The following is a 22170-nucleotide window of genomic DNA, read 5'->3' as shown; positions in this document are numbered from 1 at the left end:
TAAAATGCATTTTTTCCAGAGAAAATTCTTGTTTGTTTTGGATTGATGGTAATAGGACCACTTTTCTCTAAACACTCAGAGAAGGTTCAGAGGGTTTTCAAGTGGATGGATATTTAGTTCACTTACTTGAAATCATCAGTTAAACTTCCATGGAAGCTGCTAGCCCCATCTGGACAGCCGATCAAGGCATACATGTAGTGGCCGATTGCATCTATGATTTCCACAAATGTGTTCCAGCCAGCCAGAAATCTCGCACGGGGCTTGAAGAATGTGATGGCTGCTCCTGAAGCTAGAAGTCCTATACCAGAGAATACCAGTCCCACAGCACCTTGGAATTCATATTTTGATTCATTATAGTCATCAAGTAATTGGAAAATAATTATTGTCATAGAGTAATTTGAATACAAAATTCTAATATTATTTAATAATCAGGGCCGATTTCACACATTCATGAGCACATGGGGTCATGCTGATCATGGGGGTCTTTGAATACTCTGAATGAAAAAGACTTCTTGTTGATAATTAAACATTTTATTTTCATATTCAACATAGAAAAAATTCATAATCAAAAATATTCAAATGAAAAATTGTCATCAAACAATATTCTTAAAATAACTTGGAGCTGATTTAATGTATAAAAATGGTAGCAAAGAATATACTAGGCCTACAAACTAGCGTGTCAACCAAGGGTCTAATTGAAATCTTGATCCACTGAAATCTTGGAGGACATTAAAATAGGCCAATAATCATTCTCAGTAAATATTAAAAATCTATATGCCAAATCAGAAGTTAATGAGTCATAGTTCAGACGTGATGATAAAATTATTAAACTACATGATGGTAGAAATATTGTACACATGAAAAAATGTTGGAATAGATACGCATGATCAGCTGTTTGAAATTGATGGAATTTGACAATGTCACTACAGCCAAGTTTAGGGTGTATGGAATGGACAAATTATTAAATAATAATTTGATCTTGGAAAAACATAAATTTTAATGCATTTCTGCAAACTTACTCATCATCCCCCTAATTTGACGTTTTAAGCTTAAATATTGGTTCAGTGGCTATACTGAGATCTCAGGGTTGAACTGTGCATTAAATGAATAGATACATACAAAAAGGTAAGGAACACTTAAAATATTTTTTATGAAACAGATATTACAGGAATTGTACTTTTTATTTCATAAGTCCTGTAATGCAGGCCCTGTATTACAAATATTTCATGGAACGGGCCTCTGGCTACACATAAAGTACTTCTATTTAATTTAACCACCGAAAAATAAATACATACGAATAAATAATTTGAAGAGAGAAATGAATTGGATGTGGATAGATGTAAGAAAATAGACACAGTACGTATATTCAATACAGTATAAATATAAATAATAGTGATTTTTAAATTTATCTACATTACATGAATGGATAATGTTTGTGAATTTATACTGATTTATTTTTAGATGTGTTCACACAGAGAATGGTCAGCGTTCAGCGATCAGAGCGGTCTTGACCGCTCTCTGTGTGCAAAAGCTCTTGAATTACAGTACTTCTACATATTTAGAACAAATAAACTTCAATAAAATCTTCTGAATGTGAATTCTCTGTGGATCCATATGAGAATACTTTTTATTCACAAGTTGGTGTAAACTATTACTAACCCATGTGAGAGAGAATAATTTTTCTATGCGTTATTTATGGAGGAATGACTTACCTGACACAATATTGGCTTTTGAAGCTGATACATGAAACTGAGTTTCCATGTATTTTGGTAGGTAGGCCCAATAGCCCATCATTCCAAACATGTAGCACAATGACGCTATCACATTCAGGACAAACAGTTTGTTCTTAAGGATTCTTCTTATGTTTTTGAACAAATCTGGAAGAAAGTGACGGCGAATTATGAGATTCTGAACTACAATTATTATGCAATTCAAAGATAGCTAATATGTAGTTTTTTCATTTGGTCAACAAAATAACTTGAATCGGATACAATTTATATAGGACAAAATATTTAACATTTCTACTATTCTATTGATATTATAATCATTGATTACCACACTATTCAAGAATAAATAATTATTGCGATATTCTAGAGTCGGTGCTGCATACATAGATGATATCGATGCCATTGAGATTCTATTCTGCAAAAAATATCATCAGTAATGCAAAGCAGTTAATTTTTTGACGAATTGCCCTAGAATTCCCAATAAAATTGGGAAACCAACTTTCCTTAGATATAGTCCTACGACGCAGAATCTATAATTTGTTGTTAATTTGTTCATATTTTTCGGACATGTTACACTACAAATTCACACTTGAAAATGGATATTGATTTTTGATTTGGACCGCATCTTAAAATTCGTATTGGAAAAATCAGTGCTATTTGAATTACGGTTTAAAAGTATAATGGTTGAATTTTAGAGGCCCAAGTAGCAAAAAAATATTGTCTCATTATTGCCACAGCATTCAGCAACATTGTTGAAGATATTTTCATTATGATATTGTAGCAATATAGTCATAATATTGTTGCAATATCAAATTATATTCTACATAAATATTGTTCAGCAATACTTAATAATATCTATACAATATTGTCGCAATATTTAATAATATATCATGTAAACAATGTTCGGCAATATTGGGATAATATCAATACAACATTGTCACGATATTAGATTATATATATTATTTAAATATTGTTCAGCAATACTTAATAATATCTATATAACATTGTCGCAATATTGAATAATACATCATGTAAATAATGTTTGGCAATATTGCGATAATATCAAAACAACATTGTCACGATATTAAATTACGGTATATATTATGTAAATATTGTTCAGCAATATTTAATAATATCTGTACAAAATTGTCGCAATATTGAATGATTTATCATGTAAACATTGTTTGACAATATTGAGATAATATCTGTACAAAATTGTCACAATATTGAATGATTTATCATAGACCCGGGTCTAGAATTCATTCCAAGAACAATACTGAGCCTGATTCGAAGAGAATTAACTTAGTGTTTGTTTTCGAATTTGATTAGCTGAATCAATAAGGTCTGGTAATAATATTTTGGTAATGGAATGGCAAAACAAATCACAAATCATAGCACCGTCATGAAATACCCACTCTGTCATGGCTTACGAGTACCACCGTTCACACTTGAGGTTGTCACCATGACCTTGAGGTTGTGAATGAAAGTCATACATAATTTCGCTCCTGGGTTTTGGAAGATTTTGTGTTATAAATAGTCACGGATAAGTACAAATTTTGTATTAATTTCATTATTAATTGTTTTTTGATCACGTTTTATCATTTTGTTTTAGATTTTAATTCTTAATTCTATTTTATAAGCCAAACATCGTTTAGAGGTTATTTTGAGGTTAGGTTTTCGAGATTTAAAAATAAACATAGATAGTTTACTTGACTAAAATTATAACCAAATTAAAATCCTATCATTTATAAATCAATTATTATTATTACAAGTAATATAATTTCTTAGATAGGGAGATGAGCTCAAGTAGAACACCGAAGGTTATTAATAGAAATGTACACATAGCGGGAGTACTTACGCGTTCCCAAAACCAAAATTCAAAAACGCCAAAACCAAAAACCCCAGTTCCTCAAACTACTTTAGCAGAAAAAGTTGCTCAACTACAAAGTAGCCACACTAATTTAAAAAACCAATTAGAAGTAACTCTAAAAACGTCTGAGGAAGAAAGGTTAGGGATGGTAGAAGAAATTAAATCTTTGGAACTGATTATAAAATTACAAGATGAAGACCATAAAAAAGAAATACTAAATCTAAAAAATCAATGTAGTCTAATGTCGGAGGAAATAAAGAAACTAAAATCTAAATTTGATAATACTAAATGTATGTTAGAACCTCCGTCCAAATGCAAAAAAATAGAATCTAACCTAAATGATGGGAAATGCTCTGAAAATGGTCGAAATAAAACGTACAGTGAGGCTTTGAAGACAGCAACCAAAAATATAGCTGAGGGAAATAAAGATAGGAAAGGGAGAGTTCTGCTACTGACGTCCAGTCATGGACGTGATTGCAGTGATCTCCTTGATAAAAGATTGAAAAATAAATTTGATGTCCAATGTTTTTTCAAGCCAAGTGCATCAATCAATGCAGTTGTAGAGTCAGCTAGGGAACAAACTAAAGACTTTGATGAAAATGACTATCTAATTGTACTGGGTGGCTCAAATAATATAAATGAACCTAACTTGAATCATCTTCCTCAAGTAACAGAAAAAATCAAGGAAATTGTGCCACTCAGCAAAAAAACAAACTTAATAATAAGTACTATTCCTAATAGGTTTGATAGGCCAGAATTAAATGAAGCAATCAATTCGACAAAAAAATCAATCCATAATACAATCAACAGCCTAAAAAATAAGAATTCTAAACAACTGGGGATTTGTTTTCTAAATGAAAGGCTGAAAAGACATATAACTTCACTAATCATGGGTTGCATCTAAATCGATCTGGCAAAGTAATCTTTTGTAATAGATTGGCAGAGCTGATTGAAAGCCGTTTGCAATCCTCTGGTTTAAAAACAGTCAAAAAACAAATAACGATTTTTTAGTAAATTGGCTCAAAACAGGGAAAGGGAAATAGCTACAAATGCTAGAGATAGAGTAGCACAAGATGGTAAGCTTTTTAGTATTTATCATCAAAATATTCAGTATCTTCGCAACAAAATTGACAGATTAGAAGTATTTCTTAAACAGGAGGATCCTGACATTGTTATTTTCACAGAGCATGGCTTAAAAATAAAGGAAATAAATCAAGTTAGGATTCCAGGCTATTCACTGAGATCAGAATTTTGTAGAATAGCTCATAGAAGTGGTGGTGTATGTATATTCACTAGCAATGCTAAACATACGGTACCCAAACTTATGAACTGGATTTTGTTAAGAGATTTTCTGTTGAGATGGATTTAGAGGTGACGGGACTAAGGTTAAAAATTGATGATCGATTTGAGGTAGCAGTGTTAGGTATCTATAGGTCACCAAATGGAGACTGGCAAAAATTCTGTGAGCTGCCCCATACACTTTTGGAAATTACAACCGCTCGTTTCACAAATGTTATAGTAGTAGGAGATTTCAATACCGATTTTGCCAGGCAGGATAAAATGACAAAGGATATTAGAGATATTATTAATATGAATAATTTAGAAATTAAGGTCCACGAATATACAAGAGTAACTCGAACTTCACAGACAATTATTGATAATATCCTCACAAATATAGAAGGTTGTAATGTCATGTTAGGTAGCTCAGATCTATCAGATCATAACTATCAAATTTTAGATGTTAAGTTGCAGGGCCAGAATCCAAGCAGAAAAAAAACTTTTGTGAAAGAAATTCAGCAATATGAGCTAGGAAATATAAATTGTTTGAAGCAGGAAATGCTTCAAGAAAATTGGAGTAGTGTTTATAACAGTTGTAACCTAAATTACAAATATAAGCAATTCATTGATACTCTAAGATTTCACATTAGTGTATGCTGTCCAATAAAAAAAGTCAAAGTAAAAAGTAAATTAAACAAAGTAAATGAATGGATAACTGAAGATATTCTTACTCAAAGGAATATTGTTAGGGAAGCTTATGAGGAATTTAAATTAGTGAGGGATGTTCCGAGTGAAGTCAAATACAAATGTCTAAAGAAAAACTATGCAAAAGAAGTGAGGAAAGCTAAGTGTAAGAAAACAGCTGAAATATTAACAACTAGTACCAATTTTAACTCTGCTGTTTGGGAGGTAATTAATAGAAATAGGAGAGCAGCTCAAAAAGATACAGTTACTAATGTCCCTAGGATAATCGATGAACATGGAAATTATATGGATGATAGTATAGACATTTGTAACTTTTTCAATAAGTATTATCAACAGGTTGCATATAATCTCCAAAAGTCACTGAACACTAATACTTGTAATACAACTACATTAAATGCTGAGCCAATTGAAAAGGTATTTAAATTTCATCCATTATCAAGAGATGAGTTGTCAAGAATAATAAAAAATTTGAATAACAAAAAAACAGTAGGATTGGATGGGGTCTCAAGCAAAATTTTAAAAGAATGTGAAAATGAATTACTGGACCCTTTATTGCATCTCCTTAATACTTCACTAGAGCAGGGTATTTTCCCTGATGATCTGAAACAAGGAAAAATTTTGCCAATTTTCAAGAGCGGTGATTCTGAAAGAGTTGAAAATTATAGACCCATTAGTATTCTAAATGTAATAAGTAAAATTTTTGAAAGAGTAGTTTTAAATAGGCTATTGATGCACCTGGAAGAAATTAATTTCATATGTGATGAACAGCATGGGTTCCAGAAAGGGAAATCTACTAAGACTGCAATAGTATCCCTTGTTGAAAGACTAATAGATATAATAGATTCAGGTGAGAAGGCAGCCGCAATATTTCTTGATTTATCCAAAGCTTTTGATTGTGTGAACCATAGAATATTATTGGAAATACTAAAAACTGTAGGTGTGAATGGTATAGAACTAAAATGGTTTGAATCATATCTCATAGGTAGAAACCAGTGTATTGAACTTACCAAGGTGGATGGGAATGAAATAGTAAAAATTAAATCTCAAAAACTGGAGGTCCAGGCTGGAGTACCTCAAGGCTCAATTCTGGGTCCCTTACTGTTTTTGTTGTATGTGAACCAATTACCAAAAGAGTTAAAAGATCACAGAGCTCTGTTGTTTGCTGATGACACATCGCTTATCTTTAACAATTATTTATTAGATAGTCTAGAAATAAATGCTTTTACTGGAGTACAGTCAATTGTCCAATTCTTGAAGCAAAGGCAATTAACAATAAATAGTAAGAAATGTCAATTCCTACAATTCAAAAGTAAATATAATTCAGTAGAGGATAGAGAAATAAATGTGTTTGTAGAGGAAAATGAATTAGACCAAGAAGAGAAAGTAGCATTCTTGGGAATTTTATTGGACAGGAAATTAACATGGCATCCTTACATTGAGAGGATATGTAATAAGATATCATCTGGGGTATTTGTCCTGCGGCAGCTTGCTAGGCTGAATGATAAAAAACTACTGTTAACTGCTTACCATGGACTTATACTATCTCATATTAGGTATGCTATTTTAGTATGGGGTAATTCATCTCAACAAAATATGGACAGGGTGTTTAAGATTCAAAAGAAGGCACTCAGATGTATAGAGAAATTGAATAGGTTGGACTCTTGTAGGCCTTTATTTAGAAAGCTTAGTCTATTAACTGTGCCATTTGTATGTATATGAAGTTGTAATGCATGTGAAAACGAGTGGTGTGATCCAGAATTCAGATGTTCATGAGTATAATACGCGAAACAGAGCAGATTATCATATAATGGGTCACAATAGTAGGTTATTTGAACAAAAACCAGATTATATTGGTAGGAAATTTTATAACAAGCTACTTCAAATCTTGAAAAGTAATGATGATTTGAAGATTTTCAAAAAAGAAATTAAAAAATATTTAGTTGATAGAGCTTTTTATAGTGTACAAGAATTCCTTTCAAACCTAAACTAGGTTGAACTACTTAGTGTTAGAATTATTATGTAATAACATGACTTGTCTTATACTCAATGACTGGAGTCTTTAGGACGTAATCTTAAAAAAAAAAAAAAAAAAAAAAAAAAAACTTTCCGCATAGTCGCTCATCTGTTGCAATTTTGACAAAATTAAAATTTTCCGCCATATAAAATCTATGATTTTGAAATTTTTAACAATTCAAAGTTGATATCACAAATGAGGTATTGAATAACAAGAAAATTGATAAATTGAAAATCCAATTGATAAAAATCTATTTTTGTTCTACGAACTAGGAGTGTTGTTGACAATTTAGTAAGACATCCCAGGGCGTATAACACTTTTTCCAGAAACCCTTTGTCTTTTTGGGACCAACATTTTTATCTGATCTTATAAGAAATGTTGAGAACAAAATCCTTTAAAAAACAAACATTCAAATGGCTTATTGGATGTTTGCCTGAAACTATTGAGTTATTTTTCTGTAATTATGTGAATTCTATTTCTTATAATATACTTTTATCACGTTTTTGCACATCCTATTATATTAAGCGAGCAATTTCTGTATAAGGTTATATAGTTATCTGGTTATGTAGGTCCAACGGATCTCGAAAACGGCTCTAACGATTTTCACGAAATTTGGAACATAGTAGGTTTATGATATGAAAATTCGATTGCACTAGGTCTCATCCCTGGGAAAACTCGCTGAAGGACATGGAAAGGATAATAATAATTCATCCTTGGAAAGACAGATGATAATTTCGTCATCTGTCGATAACAGAAGATGTGAGTGCCTGTGTGGAAGAGAGACAGAATTATGATCAGCTGTTCAACTATTTGCAATCAATCAGCTTATCTCACGAGAAATATGAATCTAGAAATTTTAATCAATTTGTTCAAAATAATCTGATTTGTTGACATGACATGATATATCATTCTAAATTGAAGTAATATCATAATTTTCAAAGTTAATCATTATTTTAAAGTTTTAAGTGATTAGTGAGTCTTATTTTGTTTTCAATTTGGTTTGTGAACAATCTAAATTAGAACATTTCTGTTTTCAAATATTTGGACTGAAAATTGGACCTGAATTCAAGTGTATAGAGCATAACATACTTCTTTGACTATTATTATAGTGTATAAAACAAGATTCGAGGAAGAAACAGTTTTGGGCTGTACCTGGTTGGTCCTTCCCCAATCATTTTAAATATTTGTGTTCTGTTTATCAATAAATAAATAGGTAACGAGCGAAGCTCGGTGCCCCGATATTAAAGTTTTAGAAGAGAAAGATGTGTGAGTGAGTGTAGCATCAAAAGCCTTTTTTCTGTCATCCTGCTTGCATACAAATTGAGAATTGAATAAGCAAGTAGTATTTTTGTTTTGACAGCAACTAACTGTATAAAAGTTTATATTTTCATTTCACAGAGTTAGTGATAGTATTATTATTACAATTATTGTATTGTGTTTTTCGTCAAAATGAGAAATGATTTGTTTCGAATTGTATATCTTTATCTTTGAGCTGATGAGAATAAGCTTCCACCTTCCAAAGCATGTTTACCTTTTAAAGTACTATTTGATGATCGGATACCATACCTTTTAAAGTACGCTCCTGGATAATTTCTTCTTTTTTGACCGCTTCTTTGATAATGAGAGCCGCAGCTTCTGGTATTTTCATATTGGTATCTAATATTCTCTGGGTGATTGCATTATCAGCCTGTCTTTGTCTTGCTGCGGCTCTTGGTAGCATTCTAGGAAAGAATGCAATGCTAATGCCGAATAGGATCATCATTATGCCTAGAGGTGCCCAGCCTGTTGTAACAGAATAAAAAAATTACAAAAATAAACGATAAAAAATTACGGTACAAAAAAAAATTAACTCACATTGTTAAAATACTCTAATCTGCTGTGATGTTTTTGCAGGTTTCTGCAGGGGTAACAAAAATTAAATGGAGAGAGGAATTTCACTTGACAATTAAAATGGGTGGAACAAACATAAAAACATGTATTTTCATCAATATTAAAATGTCAACCTTTCCATCCTCTAAATTATAATGCTACAATATTTTCTCATCAGGAGAAAAACCCAATATATATGAGAAAGTACTGTAAATAACTATATTGTTTCTAATATGGACACTGATTATTTTTTCCGTATTAGTATTTCTTAGTTATATTTCGTATTCGCCGTATATACCTAGCCTAGGTATATAACAATTTTTTTTTACTGTATTGGCCGCAAATAATTATTTTAATGTAATTTTCTTAGTGAACCCAATAATTTTCTCGTTTCAAGTGATAATTTAGTGGGATATTTCTAATTCATTTATTAATTTGATATAATTTCAACATTTATATAGTTTGCATGTTAATTTTGGACTAAAATTAAATATAAATTGTGCGTGGAAAACTAATCTTATTTTAGACTGTGTCATCACCTGAATTTGGAAGAAAAAATAGCACAAAGATTGCCTTAGAATTTTATCGTTCTATGTTATTAAATCAGTGTCATTATTGAACGAGCGTTAGCAAGTACTTACTTTTGACTCAAAGTAAAGTGACTCAATCGTTGTTCCATCTGTGTGTCTGTGTGTCCGTATGTTCTACAATAACTTCCGTAATCTTTGATCAATAAGCTTCAAATTTTAATATTCTTCGAACCTTTCCACAGATCAAGTATAGTTGAAGAACGAAATTGACTCACTCCTTCGTTTTTTTTCAGGATATATCAAAATAACATTGAAAGTGCATAAAAAAAATGAAACCTACTGTCAAATTATTTTTATGAAAGAAATTTACACAGTAAATGAGGCTGTTTCTATAGTTTTCACCATCTCTGTATGATTGCGGATGATTGCAACAAGTTGCGGATTTCAAAGATCAATAAAACGCAGTTATTTATGAGCGAGTTCTTCAATCCAGAGAGCCACTTGTAAATAAATGAATGAGTCATTATTTTTTTACATAAATAGTTCAAGAAAATTCACTGCGACATGTGTTAGAATAAGTTGAACATGTTGACATGAATAAAATTGTAACGGTAGGCTACTTGTAAGATTTTAATTATAAAAACCGTTTTGTGTTTGTTCAAAGGAAAAACTGTTTCTCATTCCCAATCACACGAACTATTTTTCGTCATAGGAAGAATTATAAGTATAATATATTATTCGAATTAAATATGTACTTATTGGTTGGTAGTGATTATTAGAATTGCAATTATTGGGAAAGAATTTTGCAATATGATTTCTTTGTAAATATTATCAGGCAGTTGCCTCTTTTTGTATCAATGATGTTTGAATATTTTGAAGTGAAAATGAAACTTTTGAATAAACTCACCATACCACCATGCTCCAATCCATCTGGGATCACTTGGGCCTATAGAAGGTTTAAGACTTGGTACTATGTACATATCCAAAGCGATCCATGATATAAAAAATCCCACCATTGGTCCAAAGGATCTCATGAAGCTGCATATGGCTGATTTTAAGCAGATATAGGTATACGTGGATTATTCGAAAACACATTAATATTAATGTACAAATAGAATAAAAAATATAAACAATGAATATTTGATTAATTATAATCACACTTTGGATAACCAACAAGTGACAGAGACACAATAAAATATGTGAATAAAATGGAATAGGATTAAAAAGCAGTTCAAGCAAGCAGTTCAATTTCACCACTGTCTTGTAGGACTATTCAACTGCATTTTGAATTGTGAATTTGGACCTTCTTCTTGGAGCCAAGACGAGTATTGCAAGATAGGTAGTTAATACAAAAAACAATGTTTTTGTAAATTCTACTTCTCTCTAATATTAATTATTACAAAATCTAGAATAACATCTTATCAGACTTATCTATGCGGAATAGAAAAATAAACAGAGTCATTGGGTATTATTCAAAGCAGTGATTATTTGGATACCGGTAGTTCAATAGTTCATCAAAATTCTCACTAATCACTGATCAATCATGTATTCAATTTTTATGGGTGTTTTTACTATTTAAATGTAGTTAAATTATTAGATAATCAAGTAGTTTATTAGTTATTGCACTACAAGTTAATACACAATTCAAGTATACTTGAAGTGAAAAATGTATTGGTACTAGAAATGTACCGTATATGTTGGCTATACTATGTGTACAACGCATATTAAAATTAAAATTCCGAATCAGTAGGATCAAGATACTGTACAATACACAGTAATGCAGAATTTAATACGAGATTCTATTGCTATTAGTATGCAAATACCTTGATACCAAGGTTTATAAAACTATTATAAAGTTGCATCATATTCTAGAAAAAAGTTGGCCAACGATGGACATTGAAAAAATATAGTTCCAAATAATACAACATTCACAAGTCATTGAGTAAAATGAAATGATAATACTTTAATATTAGGAGGAGTTAAAACTTTAAAGTATTCTCTACCTGTCAACTCAAATCAAATGGCTTTTCACAAAATTACAATTTTATAAAATTCATTTAAACAGTTAACAGTGAATACTCTCCACAGACTTGAGTCTGTGAGTGGAGAGTGAGTTCTTTCAAGTTAACAAAAATGAAATTATTTTTTCATGTTTTGTACATATAACATTATTATAATTGTATTAACATTCTTGTATGGACATTCTTCAGCAAATCTACGATTATAAATCGCTCACAATGAAATCCCATAGTTATTCCGAGTCAATCTTGAAATGTAAATCACATTAGTAAACAATAATATAAGATTCCTATTCTGAACTTTTTTCAACTTCTCTCAACTAATACGGTAATTAATGGAAATAAGGAAATAAAATAGAGGTTGGCAAGACTGATTTGCCTGAGTGAAAAGCTGCAGATTGTGCTCCTACGTAAATTTAAATTATCTAATTGTCTAAAAGATTCATTTCTTCGAATTGTGTTATTTCGGATAAGTCATATATCGAGTTATTTAATGTAGATAGTGTGTGACTAACTGGTACCTGATTATGATTGGTGTGTGTGAAAGTTGACTTCGTGTATTATAACCTCCAATTATGTCTTCACGCCGCTTTCAAGAATTCTCTTGCTAAGAAGCTCAGTAAACTTTAAACTGTAGTTAGATAGGCACTACTGAAGCAAGGCATTGGATTCATGCTGGCATCTATTCGGCAACAGAAACTGTTTCAATCATTTCAGAGAGAGGAGCTTATCGCCTTGCTTCGCCAGAAAATGATAAGAGTCGGAGCTGATTGATGATAAGGTGACAAGGCGCCACAGTGGTGACAATAGATAACAGTTTTCGGCGTTGTTGGTTGCCATAGAAACACTGTAAACTTGTTAGAAACAGCTGACCAAAACCAACATAGACAGAGCGCCAGATTTGATCAAACTGTTCAATTGTGGATTTGCTTAATTGTAATTGGTGCATTAACTTTCTTGCATTGAAATACCGTGTTAGGTTTCCTGGCTTAGTTCATTAAATATCAATTCCTTACCCTCTTCGCATTCCTGTTTAATATACCCGTCACTCCAGGAGCTTCCAACTTCTTCCAATAGCCTTGAAAGCTCTCTTGGCTCGTCCTATTTATTTATCCTGTCATTCCCAATTCCATTTACTATTTTGTTATAGGCATTTTAAATTGAATTGTTAGTGAAAACAAGGGCCTGACTTAGTATTTCACAATGAGTAATTTTACGATAGGTGTAACCAGTCGTGGTAACCCCAAACTCATATTCAATAATTTTAGTTTCAGAAAGACGGCTGACACTGCTACTGGAGATGTCCAGTGGCGTTGTCTTAATAAAGCTTGTAAAGCTTCTCTAAAAACAGATAAAAACCTATCTAGGATAATCGATTTCCCTGTCACTCATATTCATTCTCCCCCAGATGGTAATGCTTCTGATTCTATCAATGGCAGATCTTGCTCTACTCCCAATAAAAATGCAAGACTCAATATAACTACAGTTGAACTGGAAGAAAACGTCTCTATAGTGAACCCTCCATTAGATAATGTGTCTCTTTCCCCAGATCCCTATAAATGCAATAATTGTTTTGCTCTGGTGGAGAGGTTGTTAAATGAAAACCGAGCTTTAATAGATGCTAATTCTCGATTGAAGATTCAATGGGATGCAGCCATTGATAGATTGATTATGAACGACAAGCTGATTATGGAGCTTAGAGACAAAGATCTTGTTGATATTTGTACACAAACTGAGAGTTTGGATGAAGATGTCTTGAGAAATAGTACTCCCCCACTTGACAATGAAATCATTAGTATTGGTACTCAGACTGAAAGTATCGGGTTCTGTAGTATTGATGAGAGAGAAATCTTTAAGCCACAATTGACTGATAGCTTTGAAAATGATAATTGTAAAGCTCAGAAATTTAGAAACAGTCTTATTGATAGAATAGTCCAGCTAGAATCTTCTTTGAAAACTAATATTGAACTTCTGTTAGATATTCTATCTAGTCTTACTTTGTAAATGAATGTTACTTTGAAATTTGAATGTATGTGACTATTGTCTTTGCTTACCATTGTTTAGCCATTACAAGTAATAAATTGAATTATGGTTAATTAAAAACTAAAAATGCCACTTAATTCTATGATCTGCAACTTCTCAGAATTCGAGACTTTTGATTCCACTGTTTTTTGGTTCATCTAATTTCAATTCCATCTGTAATATTAGCTTATTTTTTCAATTATTTAGACTATATTATATAAATATTGTAGTAACATATGTAATGTATTTATGATGTGATGTTTATGACTTGTGTTAATATTGTATTATATACGATGCATAACATGAAAATAAAATTGAATTGAATTGAATTGAATTGAGATTTCTTGATACCGCTTAGTTTTTTGTTAACTCACCTATTAGTAAAGCGACTTTATCCTTTCGAACATTGTCATCCAAGTAGGTGAAACCAAGAGACCAATAGGTGGAGCAGCCAAGCCCATTCAGAATCTGACTGACAATGAAAATGAAGGCAACAATTATACTTTGAAGATTATCTTCACAATGCTCTGTTGATGCCCCGAGTTTGCCACAAAGGGACTTCCCCATATCTGTAATAGAAAATAAGTGATTAAACCAATACTAATTTATACATATTCAATGATCTTAGTCCAATGAACTTAGGTAGCCAATTATTGGAAAATTATCTCTGCGTTCATTTCAATATATAAGTTGTAAATGGCTCATTTGTTATACAGAGCTACATATAAGATGCAATAGGCCGTTTTTTCAGAATTGAATTCTTGGGTCAATAGGAAGCAATCTACATTGTGAACAGCAAAAATGTGCCATCCAAAATAAGTTATTACGCCTATACCAAATACTACAATCTGGTGTGTGGTGCCCTAGTGCAATATGAAATATCAATGCCCACCAACAAAAATTGTACCCGTATTACATTGGACACCAGGCTGTGTCACCAGATAGGTGAGACAAAAAAAGATAGGCCTACTATTTAGTATCAATATAAAGTGGTGTCCGAGTTTAAATAGCAAGCTGCAACACCAGTGAGACATAGTGGCCGGGCTGGCTTCACTAGTAAGACCACAAGACGAATACCAAAATCTGGTGTCCCTATAGTGAAATGCAGTTTATAAAATTAAGTTAACGCATCTGATTAATGGTATTGGTTTGCTATCTTGTCTCTCATTGGACAAAGCAGAAAGCTGCTTAATATCTCCTCCATCTCTGCATAACTCATAGATCCTTTTCGAGAAGTCTGCACCGTTATAAAATTCTTTGTAGACTATGTAGAAATATTATAAACTACCAAAATATTCAATCTCGATAACGAAACTTATAATAAAATCAATGAGAAGTATATTTTCCTACAGTTACCTTGAAAAGTGGCCATTCCTGCACTGATTACAGAACGCAAAGAATCACTTTTCCGCTCTAGTGCGGGAAAAATTTTTTGTGCAACTAGTGCGCAAAGTGACAGTTTGCTGCGCCGAAAGAAACGGAATGGTTTCTTGAGTGCAGCAGAGGAACTTTGCGCACGTATTTCACATTAAATTTTTCCTACAGTTACCATTGAATATGAAAAGTTGGTAATTATGGGTAAAATTCCCTGAAATCCATCAAAATGTTTTTCTGTATAATTTTATTATTAATAAATAAAATTGAATAATAATGTAGTAAATGAATGAAGGCGGTACACATGTGGTGGCTGTCCTCGTTATCCTTAATAATTATTATAACGTGGACCTCAGTATACCACAGTCAGTGTTACCAACTTAATTTTGATTTTGCTGCACTGGTGCTCCATATAACCTACTAATTATTTTGCGTTGCCATGTTGCAAATCTGGAGTGCAGTAAATAACTATTTCCTACAGATACCCTGAAAAGTGACCATTTGTGCACTGATTGCAGGCTGCAAAGAATCACTTTTCCGCACTAGTGCGCAAAGTGAGTACTTTGCGTACTCCAGATTTGCAGCATGACAACGCAAAATAGTTAGAAGGTTATATGGAGCACCAGTGCAGCAAAATCAAAATTAAGTTGGTAACAGTGAGTGGGCTGCTATAGTGAGCAGAGGTGCAACGAAGCACAACGCGCTAATTATTAAGTAGATATTATAACCAAGGACAACGACAGCACAGTGCCACCACAGCACACACCACACAGCTGCCCCCCGCCATTCAAACACTACTACATTATTCAGGCAATTCTACCCATAATTACCCACTTTTCATATTCAAAGGTAACTGTAGGAAAAATTTAATGTGAAATACGTGCGCAAAGTTCGTTTGCTGCACTCAAGAAACCATTCCGCCCTCGCCTACGGCTCGGGCGTAAACGTTTCTTTCGATGCAGCAAACTGTCACTTTACGCACTAGTTGCACAAATAACTATTTCTTGACGAAAAAATATACCTAATTTATCGTCATCACGTTTTTAACAAGAATGAGCCATTTTGTAATTAGGATCAGATATCTAACTTGAATCATGCTATCTACTATAAAAGGCAGTGGACATATGAAAATCGGCAATTTTGTGGTCCTATCATTTCCATTGCTTGACGTGAATCTCATTGTAGGTTATCATTTATATCATAATTCATAAAAGGGTAGGGGGCATATTCATAGAGAGCACCGTATGTCGTTGATATTTTTCCCACTGATGAAAAATTAATGAAATCAATGTTCAATATTTTATCAAACAACAGAATCTGGATAAAAGTACCTACTTAGTAGAATTGAGTATAGACATAGCCTGTCCCTGTAACAGGCTAATAATTTTCTATCGTAGTTCCTCACAATACGACTACCGTACCTATATAGCCTACCTGCCTACGAAAATTATCACAATTATAATTCAGTCACCTGATGCATACTGCTCACTACATTTTTTCCCCTCTGCTCTATGGTCTAATTATAATAAATTATTATAAAAATATATTAGTCCCCTTTTCCTTCCTGTTCCTCATGTATAGTTTTGCCGAACCCTACTGTAACCTAAAACGAAGACCATGCTTTTGAGTTTTCCTTGCTAGTTGCATTTTAGAGGTTATGTTTGTGTTTATGTACGGTAATTAGACAATATACGACAGATTTAAAAATATAGATATATTATAGATGATAATGTCCAGTCAACGAAGGGTTATACAGGGAAAAGTTTGGGAGATAATTTTTGAACACGCAGTTCTGTTTAGTAGGGTTGTTGAGAGGTAAAAATATCAAAATTTCCAAACAGCTTTTAATCCAATTTTTCGCTGTTTCTGGGCTTATAACTCTCCGTCAATGCATCGTAAAAATAAATGCTCACTTCAGATTTTTAGAGCTTTGATTTTTCTTCAATTTGATGTATTATTTTACTATTTCACGTTTTCCTTCTATTGTTATAGCAGATTCAATGTGGGCGGTGAAATTTTCAGCGCCGCTGTTATAACAATAGAAGGAAAACAAGAAATAGTGAAATAATACATCAAATCGAAGAGAAATCAATGCTCCAAAAATCCACGATAAGCATATTCTTACGATGCATTGTTGCAGAGTATAATCTTACAATTTCACATAAGTAGTTTTTGGAAATTATAATTTCAAGTGGATAACAGTTTATGAGCAAAATATTCATTCAATAAATTTATATTTCATGTTAATGAGTTTCTATTTTGAATTAATTTGAATGAGCAAATAACTCAAAATTTATTAGAATTAATGGGTATAACCAGTAATGTTTTTGCGATAGTACGCGTCGGTACTTACCTCAAAGAAAGAAAAGAATATTTTCTAAATTTGGGTAAGCCATTAATTATAAATAAATGAATTAAGCAATTGAAACGTTGTAGATTACTTTCAAAAATAACCTTTTTCAGGTCAAATTTGAAATTTTTCCCAAAGAATTCCCTTCTGAATAACCCCTCCCCCCACGCACACGGAACGACATTGAATTTTATGTATTTTCATTGAAATAGAAAATGTAGACAATAACCCATTAAAATTGGATTTTAATGTAGATAAAACAACCCTCACACCCAACCAAAATTTCCAGTTCGTCCATACAACAGGAGGAGGTCGTGACTGGAATCCTGTTTAAGGAATCCTCCTCCATGATGATTATTACCTCACTGATAACATGAGGTCATGATGGACTGGTATCATCTACACATCTTCAATATTGTCAACAAGTCATTTGATATAATTATGATAAATGATCATCTATGTTATTACGATTCGGCCATCACCTACGTATGTGTAGATGATGGGTGGATGGTCACGTATCACCTACGTAGTACGTAGGCGATGACCGTCCAAAAATTTTGTAACATGAGGTGTGCGGTCTATCATTGCTTTCCGCACACCTGTTAAAATTACGTTGCCTCGTACCGGATAAAAACCATTGTAGGTATCAATACGAACCATCACACAGAACTCTGGCGAGAACTGAGTAGCAAATTCGTTATAACTATTGATTGGATCATTTATCAGTAAAAAATCTCAGTTCATAAGAAAGAGCAGGCATTTCATCACAAATTCTTTCCGTCTTAAAACTTAATTTTGGGTATTAGCATTATTTATAACGAAAAAACCAAGAAAATTATTTTTTTGATGAAGAGGTCGACGTAATAGTACAAAGATCTCAAAGATGTCGGTCGCTAGCTGTTCAATAATAGAGTTGTTATCGGGCAGTTGATGAGTTTGTTATCTTTCCGATTACTTAGTGCTTGATTGTGCGGTTGCCTGCCCGATCTGTTCTAGTACGGTAACTCATATTTTCAAGTAGATTGAGGAACTTAGACACAGAGCTCTATTACTTGGACTCATTACAAAATTATTAATGTACTATACATTACATGTCCACAAGCTAAGATACCATAATGAATGATAGATTGGGCATATGAATAATATACTTGCTTAGGCATCAATTTCAGTTTTCATTATTTTACTTGGAAAATTGAAAACGTATAATAATTTTCTTCAATTTATTACGAGTGAAAATGATGTGGGAGCTCCATTTCAAACGTTTATCGAATAATGTATGTCGTGTTTGTCATCATGTGAACTACTTATGAATTATTCAGATTACTATTATTTCCTGCACACAGGCATTTTGCCCATGCATGAAAAAAATGTTTGTTATTTTTATTTGAAATGCATTTGTTCAGTATCATGAAATAAATAAATAATAATGAATAAATTAATCGTGACTGAAGTTAAAGAAAATTGTTATTGTTGCATTAGTCTTACCCAGTTAAGCGTGTTTCTGATTCCATAAAGCTGGTTACTAGACAAGATAATCAACCTTCTCAAACATATTTTTGGGTATATATGATCTGGTAAAGCTGATATTTTCATGAGAAACACAATAAGCTTTAGAAGAATATTGAGTTTTCTACTTTTCTTCTACCAGTTTCCAAGCGCACTGCCCAATTTGGAACTCTATTATTCAAGAGAAGCAATCTGTTGAAATACCGGTAATGAAGCTGTACCTCATATGGAAGACGGACCAGAAATCATGCAAGGTTTTCTTTGGAGTGCGCTGAAAAACACATTACTATTGACGTACAGCGCGTGAAGACATATCATTTTAAAGCTATGAGAACGATCTGAATTTCATAGACTTGATAGTTTTATTTATCACTCGCACAAGAAAAGTTATAATAGGAAGAAATTTGAGAAAATGTATGTTTAAAGAATATAAACGGTTATAACTAATAAAATGAACGTTTTAAAAGACACCTTCATATGAAACAATTGTAGAAGAGTGTTTTCAAAATATCATGCAAAAAACAGCGGAATATATTCAGCAGTTATGAGAATACAACTGATATAGATAAACCCTTAAACATTTTGGCGGCGATCTTGTGATTTCGTCCGATCATCATAGCGTGTCTCATTATATTATACTAGTCCTAAGGAAGAAATCACATCATTTTTCACGGCTTTTACTCGAAAATGACCACGGAACATTTCCCTCTATACCCTTTTTCGAGCATTCATTGTCTGGACTATTATACTAGTCCTAAGGAAAAAATCAAGATATCATTTTTCACGGCTTTTACCCGAAAATGACCACGGAAGTACATTTGGGCCTTGACTACAAACTGGGAACGCGACAGACTGAAAACTTGATGTAATGGAAACCTGACGAAATGTCAACTTCAAAAACTGAAAACTTGAGGTAATGAAATCTTGAAGAACAGAAAATAGGCCTAAAACAATCCTCGGTTAAGTGAGAATAATTTTGCAAAATTCCAAGTTAATAAGATCAGTAGATCAGACGTGATTATGCGTCATTCGTGAATTCCTTATCCAGTACATGTATAAGCCAATTATGCTTTTCTTTATAATATTATAGGAAATTGACTATTTTTTCATGTATATTAAGCATATGTCACTTGAAGGTGGTATGAACTTGATATGCCAACTCACAGCAAATCTGTTTCAATAAATCTACTTCAACGATTCAACTTAGGCGGGAAACAACTATTGATTTCAAATCGGGAGAGCAGCGAAACCCTCCAGGAGAATCTGAAAACTCTAGGAGATTCGGGAAACTTTGATAACTCACGCAGCTGCCGATAGATAACATCACTTGCCTTATTTTCCAAAAAATCCCATTTCAATTCAATTATCACTGATAGAGAGTTGACAAGAAAATTTTTTGAAATGAAAATCAAATGTATCCTCCATCGACTACAACATTTCTGGAAATTCCTCTTTTTTCGAACACAATCGCTTTAAAATCATTATATTTTGTAACTCTAGCCAGAGTGATGAGTGCTCTGGTAATCTGGAATGTGCTTTACTAGTAGTAGTCATACCAAAGTGTACTAAGAATGGGATTATTGGTCTTCTATTTTATAGTAACGGAAGTAGAGGTTTCATAGTTGAGCAATCGTAAATTCCTCAATAATTTAATAACTTTTTCCAATTCCCTATTGTTAGTATAGAATTACTACAATATGGGAGTGCCCACTTTCAATCATCCAGTGCTCTCTTTTACCTTTCCCCAACTATTGCTATTCATCAATAATATAGAATTATCAGTTGATTGGATGCAATATTAATAAAAAAATAGATATCCACTGAATGAGAGGTTTTATACATCTATTTATGGAAATTAATGTCTGTATGTGTGTATGTTCCTTAATAATAATCCTTTCCTTTCCTTTTTCCTTCGTCCTGGTACCCCCAGAAGAAGGAAGTTTATTATAGAAAATATAACAAACAAAAATGAAAAATACACTTATAAAAAGAAATCTTACAAACAAAACAAATGAAGAATAATAAAAAAAAGCAAGAATGACAAAAGATAATAAGATTCCCTTTCAGTAGAACATTTCAAATATCATAAACCAGACGAATTATAAATTCTCCAAAACCTTCTAAAGAAGCAGGTTTGACTGGAGGAGTCAAGTTTTACATTATATTAAAAAAACCATAGAAATAGTACATTGATATAATCAATCAGTGATCCCAAAATAATAATTTTAAATTTAAATCATATCAAAAGAGAAATAGTTGTCAATCTTGGGTAGAAAAAAAATTAATTGATACATTGATAATAATTCATTTAATTGTATTGTGTAGCAATAAAATAATAAAACAATGGTTTTTCAGTTGTTGCTTATCACAAACAATAATACACAAGAAAAAATATATAAAAAAAGAAAGAATTTATGAAGATCATTCAAATTCACTCAAATTATTCAACAAAAAGTGTTTCATCTTATTCTTAACAATTGAAATTCTATCCAGACCAATTAAATCATCTGGCAACTCATTGAAAATAGTTGGTACAACATAACTAAGTTCACATTTACCATGATAATTATTGTATTCGGGCACAATAAACCTCTTATAAGCAGCACCTTGTCTTCGCTCATGCAAAATTCTACTTGACCCTTCATAGTTATTAGAAAAATAATTATTCAATAAGATATCATATCTGAAAAGCTCGTTTACAGGAAGAATGCTATATTTTTTAAACAAATTTGGCTTAGGGTAACTCTCTTGTTTTGAATAAACTATTTTCAGCAAGGAATTTTGTAATCTCTTAACTCTATCAATTTCATAGCCACTTGCATTACCCCAAACATTGACACCGTATCTTTACGGATTCAGCTAGGGCTTTATAAACAACTATCAATGTCTTCTTTGAGACAGATCGCT

At 32.3% G+C, this 22170-nt stretch overlaps 1 protein-coding gene across 2 annotated transcripts in view; it reads right to left on the bottom strand.

Moving 5' to 3' along the window:
* Window positions 1–22170, bottom strand: part of LOC111045154 (solute carrier organic anion transporter family member 2A1) — a 76206-nt gene that overhangs the window by 20528 nt on the left and 33508 nt on the right. For both annotated transcript variants that reach the window (XM_039441817.1, XM_039441818.1), the window contains 5 exons: window positions 14408–14602; window positions 10901–11041; window positions 9161–9376; window positions 1713–1877; window positions 127–328 (listed from right to left, as the gene is read on the bottom strand). In XM_039441817.1, the coding sequence (XP_039297751.1) occupies window positions 127–328; window positions 1713–1877; window positions 9161–9376; window positions 10901–11041; window positions 14408–14602 (919 nt within the window). The remainder of the gene's footprint in view (window positions 1–126; window positions 329–1712; window positions 1878–9160; window positions 9377–10900; window positions 11042–14407; window positions 14603–22170) is intronic.

This window comes from Nilaparvata lugens, chromosome X, assembly GCF_014356525.2.
Source record: "Nilaparvata lugens isolate BPH chromosome X, ASM1435652v1, whole genome shotgun sequence".
Lineage (NCBI taxonomy): Eukaryota > Metazoa > Arthropoda > Insecta > Hemiptera > Delphacidae > Nilaparvata > Nilaparvata lugens.
Note: the sequence above shows the minus strand (reverse complement) of the source record. Positions and strands in the feature narration are given on the sequence as shown.